Source organism: Eutrema salsugineum, unplaced genomic scaffold (genome assembly GCF_000478725.1).
Source record: "Eutrema salsugineum unplaced genomic scaffold, Eutsalg1_0 scaffold_1, whole genome shotgun sequence".
Lineage (NCBI taxonomy): Eukaryota > Viridiplantae > Streptophyta > Magnoliopsida > Brassicales > Brassicaceae > Eutrema > Eutrema salsugineum.
Genome location: NW_006256909.1, coordinates 14,443,167 through 14,463,502, shown reverse-complemented (window position 1 = coordinate 14,463,502; position 20,336 = coordinate 14,443,167). Strand labels below are relative to the sequence as shown.

The 20,336-nt window shown below is 33.9% G+C and overlaps 1 protein-coding gene and 1 pseudogene across 1 annotated transcript; both read right to left on the bottom strand.

Annotated features, from left to right (window-relative positions):
* Positions 1–3,380: 3,380 nt before the first annotated feature.
* Positions 3,381–5,857, bottom strand: LOC18029487 (DUF21 domain-containing protein At4g14230). The gene is made up of 8 exons (XM_006414700.2): positions 5,508–5,857; positions 5,304–5,380; positions 5,137–5,220; positions 4,717–5,054; positions 4,458–4,545; positions 4,284–4,357; positions 3,700–4,195; positions 3,381–3,612 (listed from the first exon to the last, which is right to left on the bottom strand). Exons 1-8 carry the CDS (start codon positions 5,749–5,751, stop codon positions 3,565–3,567), a joined length of 1,449 nt encoding a protein of 482 aa, XP_006414763.1. The 5' UTR covers positions 5,752–5,857; the 3' UTR covers positions 3,381–3,564.
* Positions 5,858–14,977: 9,120 nt separating this feature from the next.
* On the bottom strand, positions 14,978–16,237 carry LOC112082030 (annotated as a pseudogene).
* Positions 16,238–20,336: the final 4,099 nt, after the last annotated feature.

The window sequence follows — 20,336 nt, the reverse complement described above, 5'->3', positions numbered from 1 at the left end:
GATGAAAAAGAAAATAAAAAGAAGAAAGTAAAGATGCGAAAAAGACAAACAAAAATTAGAAAAAAAAAAGTTTGGATAGGACAAAAATGACCAAGAAAAAGTAAAAAACAGAAGATAAAAACGGCTAATAAAACCAGAAGAAGAATAGTAGAAGATGTTGAAGAATAAGAATTTAGAGAATACAAAGACAATAAAATAAAACTAAGAAGAAGTAGTAGACAAATAAAACAAAAAAAATCAACAGAAAAAACGAAGAAAAAACCGAATGAAAAAAAATCAAGAAGTCAAAGAAGATGAATACAATACATAATAAGAAATAGTCAAAAACAATGAAAGATAAGAAGGAAAAAACAAAGAATAGAAAAGCTAAAAAATAAAGAAAAAGGAGAAGAATAAGAAAACAACGATAATATGAACAAAAAATAATACAGTGAACAAATAAGATAAAAAAAATAGTCGGATAAGTCGAAGACGATGAACAAAAAAAATTAAATGATAGAAGAAAAAAGATAATCAGAAAAAGAAGTCATAAAAGAAAACCAGTAGATAGTAGAGGAAGTGAAAGAAAAATATAATAAAATGGAAGAAAACTAGAAGATGAAGAAGACAAAGTAGAAAAAGGTAAATATGATGAAAAAAGGAAGACAAATCAGATGAATAAGAAGTAAAAAAAATATGAAGATAATAAAGAAGAACAATTTGAAAAGGAATAACGATAAAAAAGAACTCAAAAATATAAGGAAAAAACTAAAAAAGAGAAAATAAAAACCATGAGAGGAATAAAAAGATAGATAAGACAAAGATCTTTAAAATATGATGAAGAATTTGGAGAGAGGAAAAATAATTGGAAGAAGAGGAATAAGAATCTGTTGAAGGAGAAAAATAAAATAAAATAGAAGACAAAGTAGAAGAAGAAGAAGATAGGGAAGAGAAAAAATTGGATGAAAACCTTAAAAGTTGAGGAATTAGAGAAAGTAGAAGAATATGAAGATGAGGTAAAAGCCGAAAAATACCAGAAGAATAGGAAGTTGGTGATAACGAAGAAGACGATGGTAATGAAAAAGGAAAAAAAAAGAAAGAGAATAATAAAACATTGAAGAAGAAGAAGAAAGAGAATAAAACCTGGAAGAGAAGAAAATCAAAAGATGTATGAGAGGAAAAAGGAAAAGATGTGAATAAGAAGAAGAAAACGTGAAAAAGAAAAACCAGCAGAATAAAAAGTAAAAAAAGACATAGAAAATAAAGAAGAAAAAAAAAGACAAAAAAAGAAAGAAAAAATAAAATGATAAAAATAAAAAATTAAAAGATAAAAAGAGAAAAAGATGAATAATTCATATTAATTTAATTTTTTAGTTTGGTGGTTATTGATTTCATACATTTATTAGTATTGATTTTAAAGTTTTTAATGTTAGACAATGATTACTTTCATAGGTTAGCTTTATTTTAATTTTTGTATGTATCAAATTTTTGATCTAATTATTTTTGATTTATGACATAAAATTTTATTTTATGTTTCAATAAAACTTTTGGTCCGCGCAAGTCGCGGGCTAAACACCTAGTTACATGGAAAACAAAAAAAGCAGATTAAACAAAAACTACGAAACAACGACAAATAAGCAGCAACTCACAACAAAAGACTAAGAAAAATGGCTCGAGAGATTAAAGAAAATTAAACCGAACAATACCAAATGAGACCACAGCAATCACACGCCGAAACGCCTATCTAGGAGCATTTTGCCATAACTCTGAAAAACTAGAATTCTCATCTTAGTTGCCATGAGCATCGACCGGAGGCCAGCCCCTCAAACCTCATTCTATCGTTTTTTGTGATAACAGAACAAATCGTGCTTGTAAGTTGGGATTTTTACTCATTCTATCGTTTTTTTCTTACAAAACTCGTGAGTAACAGAATATGTCCATCAAAACTTGTTCATAATGTTTTGTCAATCAAAGTTTGTCCACTAAAACTTGTCAATCGAAGTTTGTCCACTAAACTTGTCAGTCAAAACATTAACAACTCAAATTGTGACCGATTTTATTCAAAATAGGTTAAAAATAGGTCAAAAATACATATTAAAACCACAAAAGGGTATTATAGTATAAATCTGCTGCCATTAACGACTTAATCATCTAAACCCCATCATCAAGGGTGATAAATTGTTTAGTCTTTAAATTGTATAGACTTTTGTCAACGTTTTGATCGATGTTTTCTTTTTGTCTATAATTTTACAATTTTTTTTTTTACTTAATAGAGTTACTATTACTCATTCTATCGATTTCTTATAAATTTTGTGGATCTACCACTTATAGAAAGTTAGGTATTTTTTGTACATTTCCATCAAAACTTGTTCATAATGTGTTTTGTCAATCAAAGTTTGTCCACTAAAACTTGTCCATCAAAACATAACAACTAAAATTTTGACCGATTCAAACGAAAGAATTAGCTTATTGAGGATAAAAAGGGCTGAAACTAAATCCACAATAGATTATAAATTCAAATTCTTTTTCTTTATATATATAAAAAAATACAAATTCATGCAAGGATAAAGTGATGTCTTCGTTGACATAGTATTTGTTGGGAAAATCTTTCTATCAATACCATAAAAGGGTTTGATAGTACAACTCGATGTTTTATACATGTCTTCTCCGAGTAAACATTTAATATCTCCGAGTAAACATCTAACATGAATGAGTGGTGTAGCATCAATTGCACTTATAAAATCTTTATTTTCTGTCTGAAGGCAAATTTTCTTTACAAACTTCACACCAATTTCGTTTACTTGGCTCATCTCCATAGCCATGTGTGAGAAATTGTTTGTCATGCTTATACCTTGCCATATATTGTATGGTAAAGTAACACAATCGAAACATATTATGAAATCGCATTAGATGCAATTTAGGACAACTTTGTTGGCAAAACCTGAAAATATTTATGTTCATGGCCTGGGTAATCATAGGGTTCTGAAATAACATCCTTTTGTGCTACACTCATAGATGAAACCAGAACCTTCACATTAACAAGCTTAACATTTTGAAGTAACTTTTGCCATCGTTTCGATTGATGACCTTGAGTGTAAGTGGATGTGCTGGGGATTCAGAGGAAGTCAGTTTCCTAAGCGCATGTATCATGGAGAATGAAGTCACATTCCTTACCGCAATGGTAAACCAATTTGCCTGAACATTGTTATTTGAATGAATTTCTTAATACTAGTTACACAATCCACATAGTGAACAAATTAGTTCATTGTATCAATATTTCCAAATCACGTCCAAAAACTTTTCTGTGTGCTAAGGATGCTAGACATCGACCAAAACGTACGTATGTAACCACTTTATGTGAACACTGGCTTTATTTTACTTATGAAAGGAAAAGGGAGATACGAAAAAAGAATATACAAATGAATAGATTCCGAGTAAAACAAGTTTTAATGTATATGTAGATCATATCTTATACCTACATGTATATGCTCAAGAATTGATCTAAGTTTTTAAAAACCTTGTTTATTACTCACATCTCAAGCCAAAAAAAACTGAACACCTGAAAAAATCATCGTTCCGATTGGTTTATCCTGTTTTGGGAGCAGAGGACACCTTTGGCGTTTTTGGTCCTCCCTACAAAAACACAAAACCGGTTCTTATCTCTACACATCATTTTTTTCACTTAAACATGTTTTTTTCCAAGAGATTGTCGTCACTTACACTTCCCTTTTGGCCAAGTAACCTCCGGCCAGAAGGAGCTCTAGCTAATGATGAGATGGCCACTGCTGCTACAGTCGCCACACGAATCCTTTTATGCACGTCTACATACTCATCTGTTTCATCCACAATCTCCTCCTGCAAAAGCTCTTCAAACACATCTTCCAATGTGATGATACCAATCACTTCTCCATCCTCAATCTCCTCTGACGTATCTGAGAACCCGTTCCTACCGGTCTCGTTGTTTGGTAACGAAGATTGCCGACTAATCTTGTCGATATCGACAATGACATCTTCTTGCTTTCCTTCCCGCTTTAGCAAGAGAGGTGCCTTCAACTCAGAGTCATTACTTGGGGCATTGCTTTCGAAAGTGTTTTCTTCAAGCAAAGTCGAAAGAGGTCCCTTGCTTTTCCCCTTAACGTTCACAACTGCAGCCATGTGACTGCTCCCTTTTTGAAACTCATTCAGTATATCATACAAAGGCATATCACCCGGAACCCTGTTTAGGCATTTACAACAATAAGAACTTTGCGTTCTAAACAGAGATGCGCAGGGAAAACGAGCAGCCATAATAACAATGGAAATACCTTGGCATGCGGCGTATACCAACTGCGCTGACAAGGGTATCTGTTTCAGGACGAACTGTAAGGAGACTCTTCACCTAACAAACAAAAGAGTTTTCTTGATTAGAGTTTGCAAAAACATGATAAGCCACCGTTGGAAAAAAAATGCAAACTTGAAAAAGGGTCAACAACACCTACCAAGAGAAGTCCGATAACATTTTTGGGATTCTCGTAGTAGACAGGAACGCGGCTGTGGCCTCGTGTTTGAATCTTATCCATAGCTTCCCTGGGAGATATAACCACAAGCCAATCAGTTTAGGATACAGAGTCAAATAAGTTGTATGGAGATAGTTTCAGAATCAAGAATCCAAATAACCATATACATGACCGGTGAAACAATATATGAACAATGAGATAACAGGATATAATACTATAACATTCAGAGAACCAAACTCACCAGTCCAACTTTGAGTTTACATCCAAGGAAAAGATCGATTCGATCGGTGTCATGGCTTCTCGAGCAGTCTTCTCAGTCAAATCAAGTGCTCCACTTATGATTGTGGTCTCATCATGCGTAAGCTCACCTCCTTTACCAGCCGCTTCGCCGTGAATGGACACAAGAGCTTTTAACTGAGCTCGCCTAAACAAAGGGTCACCGTGTCCCAACACGCAATCCAACATCTTTGCAACGGGAAAAGATATCGGGTACGAGAGAGTCATCAAGATGCGGACAAGCCAGACCAAATTCGCTCCCACTGCTAATCCATACCTAGAGCATATAGCTTGAGGAATAACCTGAAAAAACAAAGTTCAAATCAGTGAAAAGCCTTCAAAAAAACCTAAACTTTGTAGGTAGAGAAGAACAAAGAAAACGTACCTCTCCAACAAAGAGAACGAAAGTAACCGAGAGGATGATTGCAACATACTCGTTGAATATCTTATCCAAGTAAATAGGAAGTCCCTGCAAATTTCAAAACAAGTGAGACCTTGTTCATCATCATCATCAATAGCATAAACAAGAGAGACTTTGAATTCGAGATTTACCTCCATTGCAAGAGCATTGAAGAGGAGCAATGTGACTAAAAGCTGATGCTGTTTCTGGACAACCGGAAAAATCGCAGCTGAAATCAATCATTCGAAGGCAAAATTAAACAGTAAATTCCGAGAATTCAAGCAAAAATCAGGATTTTTAATAATTAAGCAATTCAAGATAAGTAATCGAGGATGAAGAAGAAGAAGAAGAGTCACCGGCTTGTTTCTTCTCCCTTGGAGAGCCACTGCGTTGGAGGATTTCGAGATCGACGATACCGAGAGACATGAGACCTAAAGTGAGACCGGACATGATTCCGGCGAAGAGGACGAGGAAACAAGAGACTCCGGCGTAGATGCTCCACCATAACGATCCGAAAGGGATCGTCTCGTTTCCTAAGCCGTTAGATTTTCCGACGGAGGATAACATCCTCGCCGATAAGAGCGCGTTAACCCAATGCATCTTCTCGTCTCTCTCGGCAACTTCCTACGCTTTTGTTTTTTTGTTTGATTTGAACAAAAAAAGAAAGATATTTTCTCCTTCTTTTTATCTCGTCGTCGACCTTTACAGGTTCGGTTCAGTACAATTTTGATTTCCTAAGATAAACAGGAAAATTTTTGTTTTTGTTTTTGTTATTTAGCCCCTAATAGTTTTTACAATTTTAAATCCACCCCTTTACTTATCGATTAAATTCCTAGAATTTTGCTTATCTTTGAAGATATGCCTGCGACTTTTATTTGTTTTCGACCTACTCTTTTTCAATATTAATTTTACTATAAATTAGTAACAAGATATATACGTAATATGGTACGAACAAAAAAAACGTAATATGGTTTTTGATGAAAATCAATAGTTTATTTTTTAACGTGATAACAAATGACAGCTTTATATATATATAATTTTTCGAAATTATTGTCAAAAAGTGTAATTACTATATATATATATTTTGAATAGAATTATAAAATGTTAAATTTTATTCAAAAAAAAAGACTTTTTACAACACTTTAGTCTTTAAACAATGTTTGAAAAGCTTTTAAAACTGATTAACACTTTAAAAGGGTGGTGGATTCCTTCTTGTAGCAAAGCAGATGCAAAGTCCATCTTCAAATCGCCTTACACCATTTGTTTTCAGTGTGCTTAGTCTGTTCCTTATTATGATGTCAATCCTCTTTGCTAGAAGCTCCTTCGGCGTTCTCTTTTCTCCATGTCTGCGGCGATTTCTTTCGCACCAAATGGTATGAACAGTGGCTTGAAAGATATACCGCAGAATGAAAGAAATGACTGCATTATGCGGAGGCTGTGTAATGCAAGCTATCAGCTCCGACCATGTTGATGTGAAATCAGTTCCCATAAGGTCTCCAACCAACTCTTTCCAGATAGCTTTTGTGTAAGGACAAGCAAAGAAGAGATATTCTCTGCTTTCTAAGGTTTCATCACAGAACTAGCAGACATTCCACCATTGCGTAAGAGTTCCTGTTGTGAGTCTGTTTTCTGCCGCCAGCGATACTATAAAAGAAAATTTGGAAATTGATCTCGAGAACTAAATGCCGGGGTAAGTTGGCATTAGACTATATTTTTCATTAAATAGTAGTAAGATAATTGAGAAAAAATGAAAAAAGAAAAATAATGTTAATGTTTCGAGGTTTTTGTTATCTAGGAAACCAAGTCTCTTGTGTAAAAAACAGTATGTTATAGCCCAAAAAAACACTATGAATAATCTTTTCTGAGGATTCTCCGATATTCAAGACAATAAACAAGAGAGAATAAGTTTAGTCAAGTGGAATTAAGTTCAAAAGAAGATGGATCTGCAAAATATTTGTCATACGTTAGAACATTTTTATTGGAGGTATCTTAATAGCTATCTCAACTTTAAAAGCTATTAAAATAAAGAAAAAAAAATTAGAAAAAAAAATGAGAACTAGTTTTCAACTGAGAACTTTCAAACTTCTTGAAAACTCCTCTTATTAGACACATGTGAATCTTTAAATGGTTCTTTTTTTTATATAAATCATATATCCAACACTTTAAAATACAAGTAAATAGTTTAAATGTTATTATTTTTTATTTTTATAATTTTATAAATCGTAAAGTTAAATTATCTATCTATCAATATCTATTATGCATAAGATTAAATTTTATATTAAAATAATTTTAATTAATATTAGTTAAAGTTATATAATATAAATTAGTAATATTTTAATTAATATAATTAAATAATATTAATAATGCAATAAATTATAAATAATATAATTAAAAAGTTACATTATAATGAAAAAATCTAATTTAAAATAATATTGAACATAGTTTTTAATAAATTACAATTAAATAGAAAATTATATAAAATGATATACTTTAATTAACTTCATAAATAAAAACGTAAAAATATAATTTTAATATAGAAAACAAACATAGAATAATTTAACAAACAATTAAAATTCAAAATACATAATTAATATCATAAATAAAGATAAAAAACAACAAATGAAATTAACAAAAGCTTGGTTTTTTTGTAAAATAAACTTAACATTATAGAGTAATGACAAATCAATCCAATATAGATATTTTGACAAGACAATGACAAATTAATTATAATGCTATAAACCCTTATAAGTATGATTATAAATCATTATAATTAATCTTATAACCTTATAAGTAATCTTATAAATATTTATAAGAAATCTTATAAATCCTTATTTGTAATGTATTGTAGTATTAATATTTTTGTTAACATTATTAATATTTATGATTGTAATACTTTTTATATTATAGATAATATAAATAAATATACTAAATTACCATAATTAGATATATTGAAGATGTAATTGAATATGTTTTATAAAAAATAAAAGTTTTTTTTTTAATTTAAGATAAGATTTAACCTAAGTTTTTAATATTAACTACACTAAAATATAATTTTTTACAAAATTAATAATATTATATAGATGAGATATTTTAGTAGATATCTAACCAAGGAAGGTAAAATTTGTGATGGGTTTTTCAAAAAAATTTGTTCTCAAAATATTAATATTACATTTTTGAGATATTTTTAGAGTATCTCACCAATGGAGATGCTTTTAGGCAATTTGAATTTTAAAAAGAGAAGATAATAGTTTTAAAAGTAACGACTGTAAAATGGCCGGAAAGAGAGTGAGACTAGATCCCGAGAACTAAAAGAAGGCTAAGTATTTTTTAGAGTGTATACGTGAGGAGAAAAATATATGAAATAAGCTTAAAAATTTATATGAATTCTCTCATCCTCTTTCTTTGTGTAGAGGATGGGATATATATAGCGAATACATGACTCGAGTAGTATATCAGGTCGTATATATCAATATGTTGCGTGTGTGGAGAGAATGAAATATATATAGAAAATACATGACCCGAGTATAATATATAGGTCGGGTCATACTGCGTTGGATTTTGATCCTCTAAGAAGACGATCGTACGAGTACTCTAGTGCCTTGCTTGTCGTGTCTGACCAGCTATCAAACAATTCTATTCGGTAATGCAATGTACACATGTTTCTCGACGGTTTTAGAGCTGCATGGTCTGGACATCCCACATATTGCTCTTCTCTATACCCTTTGACTAGTCCTTTTCATTTTGTCACATTTCTGAATAACAGATGGTTTTTATTTTGGCCTTGACATGAGTTTTTTTCAAGGGTTTGAATATAGAAAAATGGAAAGGATATTTCCGGGTACTCGTTTGAGGATCTCCAAGTTTAACTCACCTTTTTAGGTATTTCCATTCAATTATTCTGATTTACTTTTTTAGGCATGTCTTTCTGGTAACAGATTTTGGTTGAAGTTGTCGAGGATCCAGCCTGTTCATGTTGAGTCATTCATCTTTCTATTATCTTGCTCTCTAGATGACATGGCATAAGTTGGCAGACTCACGAAAATGTGATTCTTGTTGGCACAAGTTGTAGTTCGAGTCGATAGTTTTGGGAAAAGATGACCGTATGTAACTTGCCATATCTGCCTTATATATATCAAAAAAGGTAATTGTCTTAGGGCACCAAATTTTTTTCTAATTTTAAGAGCCATATTTTTTTTATAACTTTAACCAAAAATATAAGATACATGATTTTGTTTGTTATGTATAGTAAACAAATATTATGTAGTTATATATATATATATATATATATATTTGAGAGACAACTAGAACAAGGGTGTTATGATATTTAAAATTAGATTTTGTTTTAAAAAACTATAATAATATGAACAATAAATCAACTATAAATACAAATTCAAATTTAAATAAAATAAAATAATAATACATATGTTATAATTTGCCTTAGGCCTCTTTAAAGCTAGGCACGACACTGCATATCATATCCTATATTTCAATACCCAGCCTTGTAACCACAGTTTCTTTTTAATTGTGGTTTTCATGTACTGTACATTTCTCTGTACTTTAGGGTCTGTTTTTTTTTTGGGTAAAAATAGGCTTTGTTTGGTACTATTATCAACATTTCTAAATGTATAATATCATTTTTGACTCATTTTAGAGTAATACCAAAATGAAGTTGGGTTTTACTCTAACTCCACTAGAGTAAAAAAAAAAAAACAGAATAGAGTTGAAGAGAATTTTGCTTTAAACTCTATTTTAGAGTGAAATTTAGAGTGATATTAGAGATGTCTATGGGTTATCAATTTTTTTGGAATATTAATCTTTTATTTCACATATTATACGGATTCAAAGTAATTTAACTTAAATATTTATGTGAAAGAGTTAATTTGCTATATATACCCAAAAGGCAAGACCAGTCAAAATTTGCTAAAAGAGAAAAGCAGTGAATTAGGGAAAATATTCAAATTCGAAATGGTGGGAAAACACCTTTGGTTCGAGTTTCCCTAAGTTGTGCCCCTATTTTTGATTTAAACTAAATAACACTATAGAAGATAATATTTGTCGTTTTAGGTTCTTGTCGAAGGTATAGGTCTGCTCGTAGGCTTCTGCACAACACAAAATATTACTGCTCCTGAAGCTACATTTAATGCTGTATTTGGAAGATTTTGTTGATGTATATGACATGAACATGTATGCATGTATATACATGTTATTAGGGTTTTTTATCCTCTATATAAAGAGGTATCGTCCACTCTTCTGAAATTATCAGCCTCCAAGAAAAAAGCCAGATAAAAGCCAAAAGTAAAAATTGTCTTCTAGTTTGAGTAAGTCGAGAAAGATACAACCATTTTTCTTTGGTCTTCAATATATTCCTTTTGTAGCTGACTTAATTCGTCTCTCTGTGCAATACACAATTAATGCTGAATCTTTGCTTATATCAAAATAAAACAGAGTAGCAAACAAATATATATATATATATATATATATATGATGGATGTAATGTTGTATATTAACTGTTTTGATTGTGATTTGTAGATGGTTGGAAGACTTATTATGCTAGTTCGGGGAGTGTGGGAGAAAACGGAAGCTGGGTCATGGAGCTTTAAGGTTGATAACCAGGGAAAAATTAATCTACAGTGTCATGGTTCATGAAAATGGGAGCTTCGATGGCTTGCTGAACAATGTTAGGGCTCGATACCAGATGGATGGGGAAACAGATTGCTGCTTTGACGTACCAGTTTCCTGACTGGATGTTGGTACCAACGGAGCTACCGACGCTACCAGTCGATATTCTGAAAAACTCTGATGTGGAGGTATTCATGGCTGTTCGAGTGGAGGTGTCAGAGTTACCACTGTTTGTCACAATAGACACAAATGCTGTTAACTTGTACAATTTCCAGAAGAGGTATGTGTTTGATGTTGGAGGCCCATCGCAGTCTGTAGCGGCACCAACTATTCTGTTAACTTTTGGGAGTTTTGATTATTGAGGTAAGAATAATCTTACGTCTTTGGTATTTGGTATGGTAACTTTACGTATTTTTCTGACAGTTTTTCCTCATGTGTCAGGTTTGTTCTCCAGAGACTATTTTCCCTGTAGCTACAAAATTTTACAAGAAATCTGCACACCGGAAGAACTGATGCATTTGGAGAAATTGGCGGCAAAACTAGAGGCACAGCTGATGAGGAAAACCTTTGAAGCCCCACTTAACACCATAGCACTCAGCAGTGATGGACATTCATCTGTAGGGTCCAGCAACATTCCAATGAATGCAGCTACACCGGTCGAGGGAATCATTAGGCTTGCTGACGATGAGGAAACTAACATGGGTTCGGGTAGCTTCGACGCTGCACTTGCAATTGCTTTAATGATCCCAGTGAAAGGTACACAAAACAATAGTTGCTTGTAATGAAAATAACAAACAACATATTTGTCGTAAATGTGAGTGTTATTTGGTCATGCAGCTGTTACTTTTGGATCTGCGGGACATGTGAACCCAACGACTCTTAAGTTTAGGGAATAGTGAAGAAAAAGGAAAAGAAAAGGTGACGGGAAACAACTGGGAAGGTGGGTCTGAACTCGCGCTCACATTGGCGTGTCCTTCTTCGGATAATAATGACCTCATGACAGAAGAAAGCGAGGAAGAAAACTTAGAGGATGCTGTGTTTGTGGGTAAGATGAATTGTAACCAAATTTGATGGTATCTGCTAATATAATTAGTAGATGGATATGAATTTAAATAGCACGTAACTAAATATGGTGACAGGTTAATCTAAGATAATACCACTAACATTACAGGGGACGGGCTGACCAAGACCAAGAAAGTGGCTGTGGGTATGATGTTCAAAAATCGAGAAACTTTCAAGCTACACATGGCTATGTACGCACTGAACCACAAGTTCCGGTTCACACACAAGAAGTCGACTACAGCCGTTATGGTGCTAGAATGTGTAGGGAAAAAACTACTTGTGGAGAGTTTATGCTGTGAAGATGAGTGACTCTGAATGGTACCAAGTGAGGCGAGTAAAGGCCGACCATTTATGCACCGTGGATGAAAGAAAAAACTTTCAAAGACACGCAACTTCAAACGTAATAGGCGACATGATGCGAGCAAGGTATACAAATTTTAGTAATGGTCACCTTAGCAAGTAATGTAAATATGACCACATTCAATTTAAATCCAAATAATTCTCACTTCCAAGAATAATGACGTCTCTCCCTCTAATGCGGTGCTCGTAGCCAAGGGATTAGACTGGGAATTATGTGTGGAATTAGTGGAATTACCCTTGCTATTTCGGGAGGATTCATTAGCCTGCAATTAAAGTAGAGAGAAATGCCTCAAAACGAAAGATGAGCTAATGGAAAAATAAATTCCTAGGAATCTAAACTTACTTGGGAGTGAGGCTGCAGAGAAAATCATCATTACTCATTGCAAGGGAAGTGGGCTTGGGAAACTGGTTAAATTAGGTGAGGCTGGTTGAGAAACTCGAGTGGCATTGGATACTGAGAATACAATTTTAGTGGCGGTTCTCGAATGGGTCTGCTTGTCAACTTGGGTCTCCACAGCTGATCGGAGGTTGGGAGAAGAATGCTGAGAGGTGACCTTGTGTGGTTTGCTTTTTCCTCGTGTACGGTCACCACAAACCAAGGGTGACCTGAAGAGAACAAGCTATACTTACAATAACAGCATCCTGCAAAGATTTTAAAGATCCACTAATAACTTGTGAGATTTTTGCATCCTGCAACAGGACTGCAGCTTCTTGATCCCATAGTCTTTTATTGAAACTATGCAGCTCTCCTTTCAACTTTCCAACAACCAAGTCAGCAATTGTCTCCAGATTGATATGGATGGTGTTGGAGGTGCTTTCAATGGTCTTTGTCTTTCTTCTTTTTGTCTTTTGCTTCTTTCTCTTTCTGAGCATCCGGGCTAAGTCAGCAGAAGTCAAACCACCAACAAACATATATTTGCTGAATCGAAATCCTTCCCCTATAAGTTTGACCAAAACGTCAACGGTGTCGTCCGCGACTTCGTCATTCCACCATAGGTCCATGCCCTCGACAGCACACTCGCCATCACTAGGTATGATGGAATGCACCAATACCTAAGTTACAGAACTTATTAGGGACTAAAAAGAATCATTTCGATCTAACTGAAGAGGGAACATATACAATGGAATAAACACATATATAAATACATCAACATCTATCATATTGGATCATAAGATATATGTTAACATGATAACATATATGTTAACCACTATACGAGGAGATAACAGTAACCATCGAGGTCACATGCATGATTAAGACTAAGAGTTATCTTCACAGCACCCGGTGTGACCGATCCTTCAGCCATTACTTTATCTTTGATGTCGTTATTCAAGTCGTCTTTCGCTACCAATATCATCGTCTACATCGCTATCAGACTCTCTAGAAGGGGGTTGAACAACTTCAGTAAGAGAGGGAACAGCCGTCATCATAACCAATTGAAGAGCGTAGAAACCAATAGTCTTCTGCGACAACACCAACTCGTCCTTCAATTTGATACTAGACACCAACAAATCAAAACCAACTCTGCCACATGGGTATGAAAAGAACTCCTCGATATTCTTTATCAATTCCAGAAAAATATGAGATGTAGAAACTAGCACAGAATCCGTCACAGCAAGACAAGCGCATTTGAACTTTTTCTCTCTATCAGTGATTTTTCTTTAACTGTGCATGATTTAAGCAGACCGAAAAGTTCAGGCCAGTAAGATTCTGGGTTACGAGATATTTTTTTTTTGGTGACCTTACCACATTCTAGACCAATGACTATAGCAAACTCCCGAAGAGAAAATCTGACCAGACAACCAGCGAACAAGAACCACAACTTGTGTTTCTTCTTGACAAGCAAGAGACTAGCTAGCATAAAGAACCCAAAACTACTGGAAAACAAGGACATATCCATGGTCGCTAGAAGCTTTCCCAATTGCAAATCTCGTAGTCTCTTCACTTCTTCGTCGTCAAGTGCATTAAAGATGGCCTGTACAGAAAATAAGAGCGGCAAATAATTAACCTTCTCCTCTACTGGTAATAATTAACATTCTCCCCTACTAGCTTTTGACTAGCGGCAAAAATCCTCTCGGGTAGACGAAAATTTGACATCTTGCGAATTTCATTGTAAAGAAATTGGAAAATAAGAGCGAGATGTACAGTTGAAAATTCAAAATTAAGGTCAACAGAAAACTTACCAGACAAATATAAACAGAGAAAATTCTGGAAAATGTAGATATAGTATGGGAGTGATGCGTAATTTGGAATGAAGAGAGGACAAAACCGCCTTCGAATTTTTGTAATTTCTGGATCCAGTCTAACTTTGTTTTTACCCTAAATATTGAGATGGAAAAACATTTATTCAAATCTGTAACAGCATATCGGCGTGGTAACGAAGAAGAAACGACTAATTTTTGCTAATAAAAATATATACAAATACATAATTATCTTTTTGTTCAGTAAAAAAATATTATATTTGACACACAATCTCCTTAATAGAACGCATGATCTAAGAGCATCTCCAACCCAGACCCTTATTTTGAGGATGACAAATCCCTAAAATGAAGGTTTGGGGGTGCATTGCTCCAATAGTAAAACCTCAAATCTATTTTAAAAAGAAGTTTATATTTTACATTATAGTCCTCAGTTTTCATAATTATTAACTATAATGATAGAACTTTCATAAATAAATATAAATACATAAAATAAAATAAAAATTTACATAATAATAGAAAATTACATATAAAATAGAAAATAAAACACACACAATCAAATTATAAAATTACATGAAAAACATCAAGATTATTCAACAAAACCAATACCATAATGCTCCCATATATGATCAATCAATGCATTTCGAAGTGACAAATGAGCTTCTTTATTTATGATTCGTAGATTACGAGCTAAAAATTGTTGAAATCGGTCATTTTCATCAAATGCCAATTCAACGGTTGTTTGTGGCGCTGGTTTTGCATCTCGAATTGGTGCGTTAATAACACGTTCATCCTCAATTATCATGTTATGCATTATAATGCATGTTGTCATGATATCATGCAATACCTTCTTCTGCCAGTACCGAGATGATCCAGCTATGATAACAAACTTAAATTGTAAAATTCCAAATGCCCGCTCAACATCTTTTCGACATGCTTCTTGTCTTGCTGCAAACAACTTTTTCTTTGGCCCTTGTGGATCGCTTATAGTTTGAACAATAGTTGACCATTTTGGGTATATACCATCGGCTAAATAATAACCCATGTTATATTCTTTTCTCTGAATAATATAATTAGCAGGAGAAGCGGCACCTTGAGAAGTTTTGAAAACAAATTTGATGACTTCAGAACATTAATGTCATTGTTGATGCCTGACATTCCAAAATAAGAATGTCATATCCATAGATTATAATCAACAACAGCTTCAAGAATAATTGTGAGAGATCCGCTACGACCTGCAAATTGTCCTGTCCATGCAATTAGACAATTTTTTCCATTTCCAATGCATACAATCAAGACTGCCCAACATTCCGAGAAATCCACGCTGTTGGCCGATATTGAGAAGTCTGGCAACGTCTTCTGCTGTTGGTAACCTGAGATATCATTCCGAGAACACTTCTACAATTGTACGACAAAATCTTTTCATGCATTCAATTGTGGTAGACTCTCCTATCTTGATGTACTCGTCTGTGGCATCAGCAGGCATAATATACGCCAAAATCCGAATAGCAGCCGTCACTTTTTGCAAGGTTGATAAGTCCAATCTACCAAGCCCATCACGTCGTTGAGTAAAGTAGTTGTCATGTTGTTTAACAGCATCAACAATTCGAAGAAATAACCTTTGTGACATTCGAAATCGACGATGGAACTCTCTTTCACCATACAAAGGATTATCAGAAAAGTAATCGTTGAATAAATTACGATGAGCAGTTTCTCTGTCACGATGTATAACTGCATGACCAGGAATAGAGCCGCGATGACTTATGTGATTGTGTTCATGAGTGAGTGGGTGAATAAGACGGTTCTTGTTGACAATCATATTCACTGCAATTTGTTCTTCTCTATCCATTGCTGCAATGTCATCCATCAACCATTCATCAAACTCATCAGAAGAGGAAGAAGAATTTTGAAAAGAAGATTGTCCTCCAAAATTAAAATTCATTTTTTTTTACTAATAGATAAGAAGTTGTGATTTCTTTCTAATGTTCACATATGTATATTTATAGATATAAATGTTACTATGAAGATAAGAAAATCTTGATATTTTCTTATCATTTTTCTATCATACATTTAAAATAAGAAAATCTTCAGAATTTAATCTAGATCGTTTATTAGATTTCATCATTCACTAACCATTAGATTGAAATCTATCAATATTCTATGTATCCAACATTTTAGATAAGGAAATCTTGAGAATTTAATCTACACCATTCATTGGATTTTATCCATCACTAGCTATTGGATTAAATCTAGAGATATACAACAGATTAGATAATGAAATCTTGAGAATTTAATCTACACCATTCATTAGATTTCACCCGTTACTAGCCATTGATTAAAATCATGTCATTTTTATTATACATTTAAGATAAGAAAATCTCCAGAATTTAATCTAGACCGTTTATTGGATCTTATCATTCACTGGCCATTAGATTGAAAATCTGTCAATATTTTATGTATCCAACATTTTAGGGGGGGTTATTGGGAGTTAGATTTATGAAGATTTTAGTTGATTTTAAAAATCATGAGATTTGTCAAATTTTTAAGAGTTTTGTTGGATTTATAAAATTTAGAGAGAGTTCTATGGATTTAAATAATTTATTAAGAATTTTTTAATATAACAGATTTTAAACGATATTGATCCACGAGTTACGCTAAAAATAGCGGAAACAGAAGCGAATTTATGGGAAGAGGCTCAAAATCCGGAACAGGAAGTAACACATGTAGATCTTGGTCATACTACAAGCCTGTCTATACCTATAGTCTATGAAGGCTGGTGGTGCTATATTGATGGATCGTGGAAAGTTACGGAGCCAATAACGGGTCTAGGATGGTTTTATTTTAAGGAAGGTGTTCCAGAGAAAATAATGGGAGCACAAAATGTAAGACGAAGTCTTACGCCTCTACACGCAGAAATGGAAGCCCTTATATGGGCTATGCACTGTATGTTGGAGAATCAAAAGATGGAAGTCGCTTTTGCTACGGACTGTTCAGAGTTGGTGAAGATGGTGTCTACACCCGAAGACTGGCCGGCTTTTGCTCTACACTTGGAGGAGATAATGAAGATGAAAGACAGGTTCAGTTTCTTTCGTATATCCCATATCCCACGCGCAAAGAATTCGAAGGCGGATAACCTAGCAAGGAGTGCTCGGATCTACCCTCAAAATGTTATGTATGTAAACTCAATACCACCGGTTTGGTTAACCCAACCGTACTAGGTAATGAGGCTGTTGACAAAAAAAAAAAAAAAAAAAAAACAGATTTTGAGAATCCAGGGATATAGGTAGTATTTTGAGAATCATGATTTATGAATTAAATTATAAAGAATCATTATGCCAATAACACTAGATTATAACAGAATCATAAAATCATTAAAATGCAGACTTTTTGAATAACAATGGATTTTGATTAGATTATAAAAATCATCATATCAATAACAACTGATTTTTATAATCTCTAAATGAATAACAGAGGAATCTATTAAGAATGTAAAAATCCACAAACCAATAACTATAGAATCTTAAACTCTAAAAATCTTTATAAATCAACTCTCCAATAACACCCCCTTATATAAGGAAATCTTGAGAATATAATCTACATTGTTCATTGGATTTTATCCATCACTAGCCATTGGATTAAATCTGGAGATATACAACAGATTAGATAAAAAAATCTTGAGAATTTAATCTACACCATTCATTGGATTTCATCTATCACTAGCCATTGGATTAATTCTGGAGATATCCAACATAATAAAATAAGGAAATTTTTGAAACTGATTTGTGGCCATTCATTTGAATTCTTATCCATATATTATTGTGTATAAACAATAGAGTATACCCAATGAAAAATATCACATTTCAACTAATCTTTCTTTTCTATACAAAAAATGAGTCAAAATAGAGGCACATCATTCAATCAACAAGAAGTTGTGTTATTATGTCATGTATATTTACAAATATCACAAGACCCAATTGGTAACAATAACCAAACTCTAAAAAATTATGGGTAAAAATAGCAAAATCTTACAATGAAAAAAAAATGAGAGTTGGGAAGTTAGAAGCAACATATCTCTCCAAGGTTGCATGGGTATTATCCTCTACGCTGTTAGGAATTTGAAGAGCTGTGTCATCCAAGTGGAAAATATGCATCCAAGTGGAGCATCTGAACATGATATTGTGATAACACCGTATTTTGACCACTTTTATGGATCACAATAAAGTCTTATGCAGGTGTTTTAACTCTGTTTTCAATGTTTTTAAAGTGTTTTCAATGTTTTATAGTTTCAAAAGACTTTACAGGAAACTTAGGCAAAAAATATGCAATTTGGAACAAATGAGCAATTTTGGATAAATGCAGACCGTCAGAAGTATAACAAGCGATGAAGACTTTCTCACCGTCTGATCACCCCCAAAATTTGAGACAACATAGAGGATCCAACCAGCTTTCTAATGCATTTGGTTTGGAGACAATCCAACGGTTAGATCTTCATATACTCCCGATGCAAGAATGATAGAAAATGCAGTTCCGGAAGAGAGCATGTGCCGGGACCGCGGCCAACACCCATTTTCCCGTGGATAGAGCCACCGCGACCGTGGACTTTGGTCGTTCACTTTCCCGACGACTTAATTAAAGCCCAGATCAATTCCTTTCGTTATTTTTGAAGCCCTAAGTGTCCACAACCACTCCAGAAGCTATAAATACCCCCTTTAGGTCATTCTAAAGGGTGTGTTCCTTTCTGTACTTAAATTTTCGTGTGAGACTCAAACCCTAGAGAGGGAGGCCGCCGGTTTTGAAGGAGGAGCCGCCGCTGAGGAGAGCATCATCGCACCTCCGTCGTCGCTTCCGTTCTTCGTTCTTCTTCCTTCTTTTCTTTAATTTCCTGCACTTTCAATACTCTATGATGCTTTGTTACAATATGTTTGAGTAGTTACCCTGTTGGGTTTAAAGGGATTATTCAAAGGGAATTTCATGTGTCTTTGCTTATGAATCGATAAATTTAGGATTATAATCTTCTAGATGTTCTTCGTTTGCCTTTAATCTTACTGTGTGATTCTTTGTTGGCCACTTAGAAGCCGATCTGATATGATATGTTGCGAAAGCTTTCATTGATTGTCTGAACTAGGGTGAAACGAGCAATTCTTCTATAGGAGTGGAAACCTACCTGTAGTTGAGTTGTGAATATTGATGAGTCTTGTTCTGCTATTGCATCTTCTCCCTTCCAGAATCAGAGTGGAAACCTACTGATTAGAGTTGCGAGAGATACTTGTTTAGTGCTGCAAAAGTAGGCTATTCATACTTCCATGCCTCGAGTTCTAGAACATACGTAGTTTATTACCTTTATCATATGCTTAAAATCGACATAGCCTAGTCCATGAACCCCTGCGAAACCCCTTGAGCCCCAACGTTTGTCTTTAATCGCTTACAACCTTCGTATTCCTTTGCTTTTCATTCGCTTATTTTCTTGTTTCCATTATACTTTCAATCGCTATTTACTTGCCTTCTATTCGCTTTGTTCAATCGCTTTTTACTTGCTTTACCTGCTTTAGTTTTCTTTCAATTGCTTTTTACTTGCTTTCTAGTTTAGATTTAGTGACAACCAAAAACCCAAAACCAAAACCAAAACCCTTTTTGTTCTAATCTGATTTAAGCGTTGCGTTGAATTCGTACTGAAACAACTAAGTCTCTGTGGATCGATACCCTAAGTACTACAGCGCACATCTGTGCATTTGCAGACATTTAGGGGTTATAAATTTAAAACCTGAAGCTTAGTAAAACGAAAACAACAAACCCCGTTTACAACTCGCATCAAGTTTTTGGCGCCGTTGCCGGGGACTTAAATTTGTTTCGTTGTGAATCCCAGCTTAAATCCATTAGAACACTTGTTTATATTTACTTTTTCTTTTGAATTTTTTAGGTTTCTCTGCGATGAGAGACCGGGAACATGT

Coding starts and splice junctions, on each gene's coding strand:
- LOC18029487 (XM_006414700.2), bottom strand. CDS start 5,751: ATGCATTGGGTTAACGCGCTCTTATCGGCGAGGATGTTATCCTCCGTC. Junction 5,055..5,136: donor TCGTTCTCTTTGTTGGAGAG/GTACGTTTTCTT, acceptor TTGTTTTTTCAG/GTTATTCCTCAAGCTATATG. Junction 4,196..4,283: donor GGTATACGCCGCATGCCAAG/GTATTTCCATTG, acceptor ATGCCTAAACAG/GGTTCCGGGTGATATGCCTT.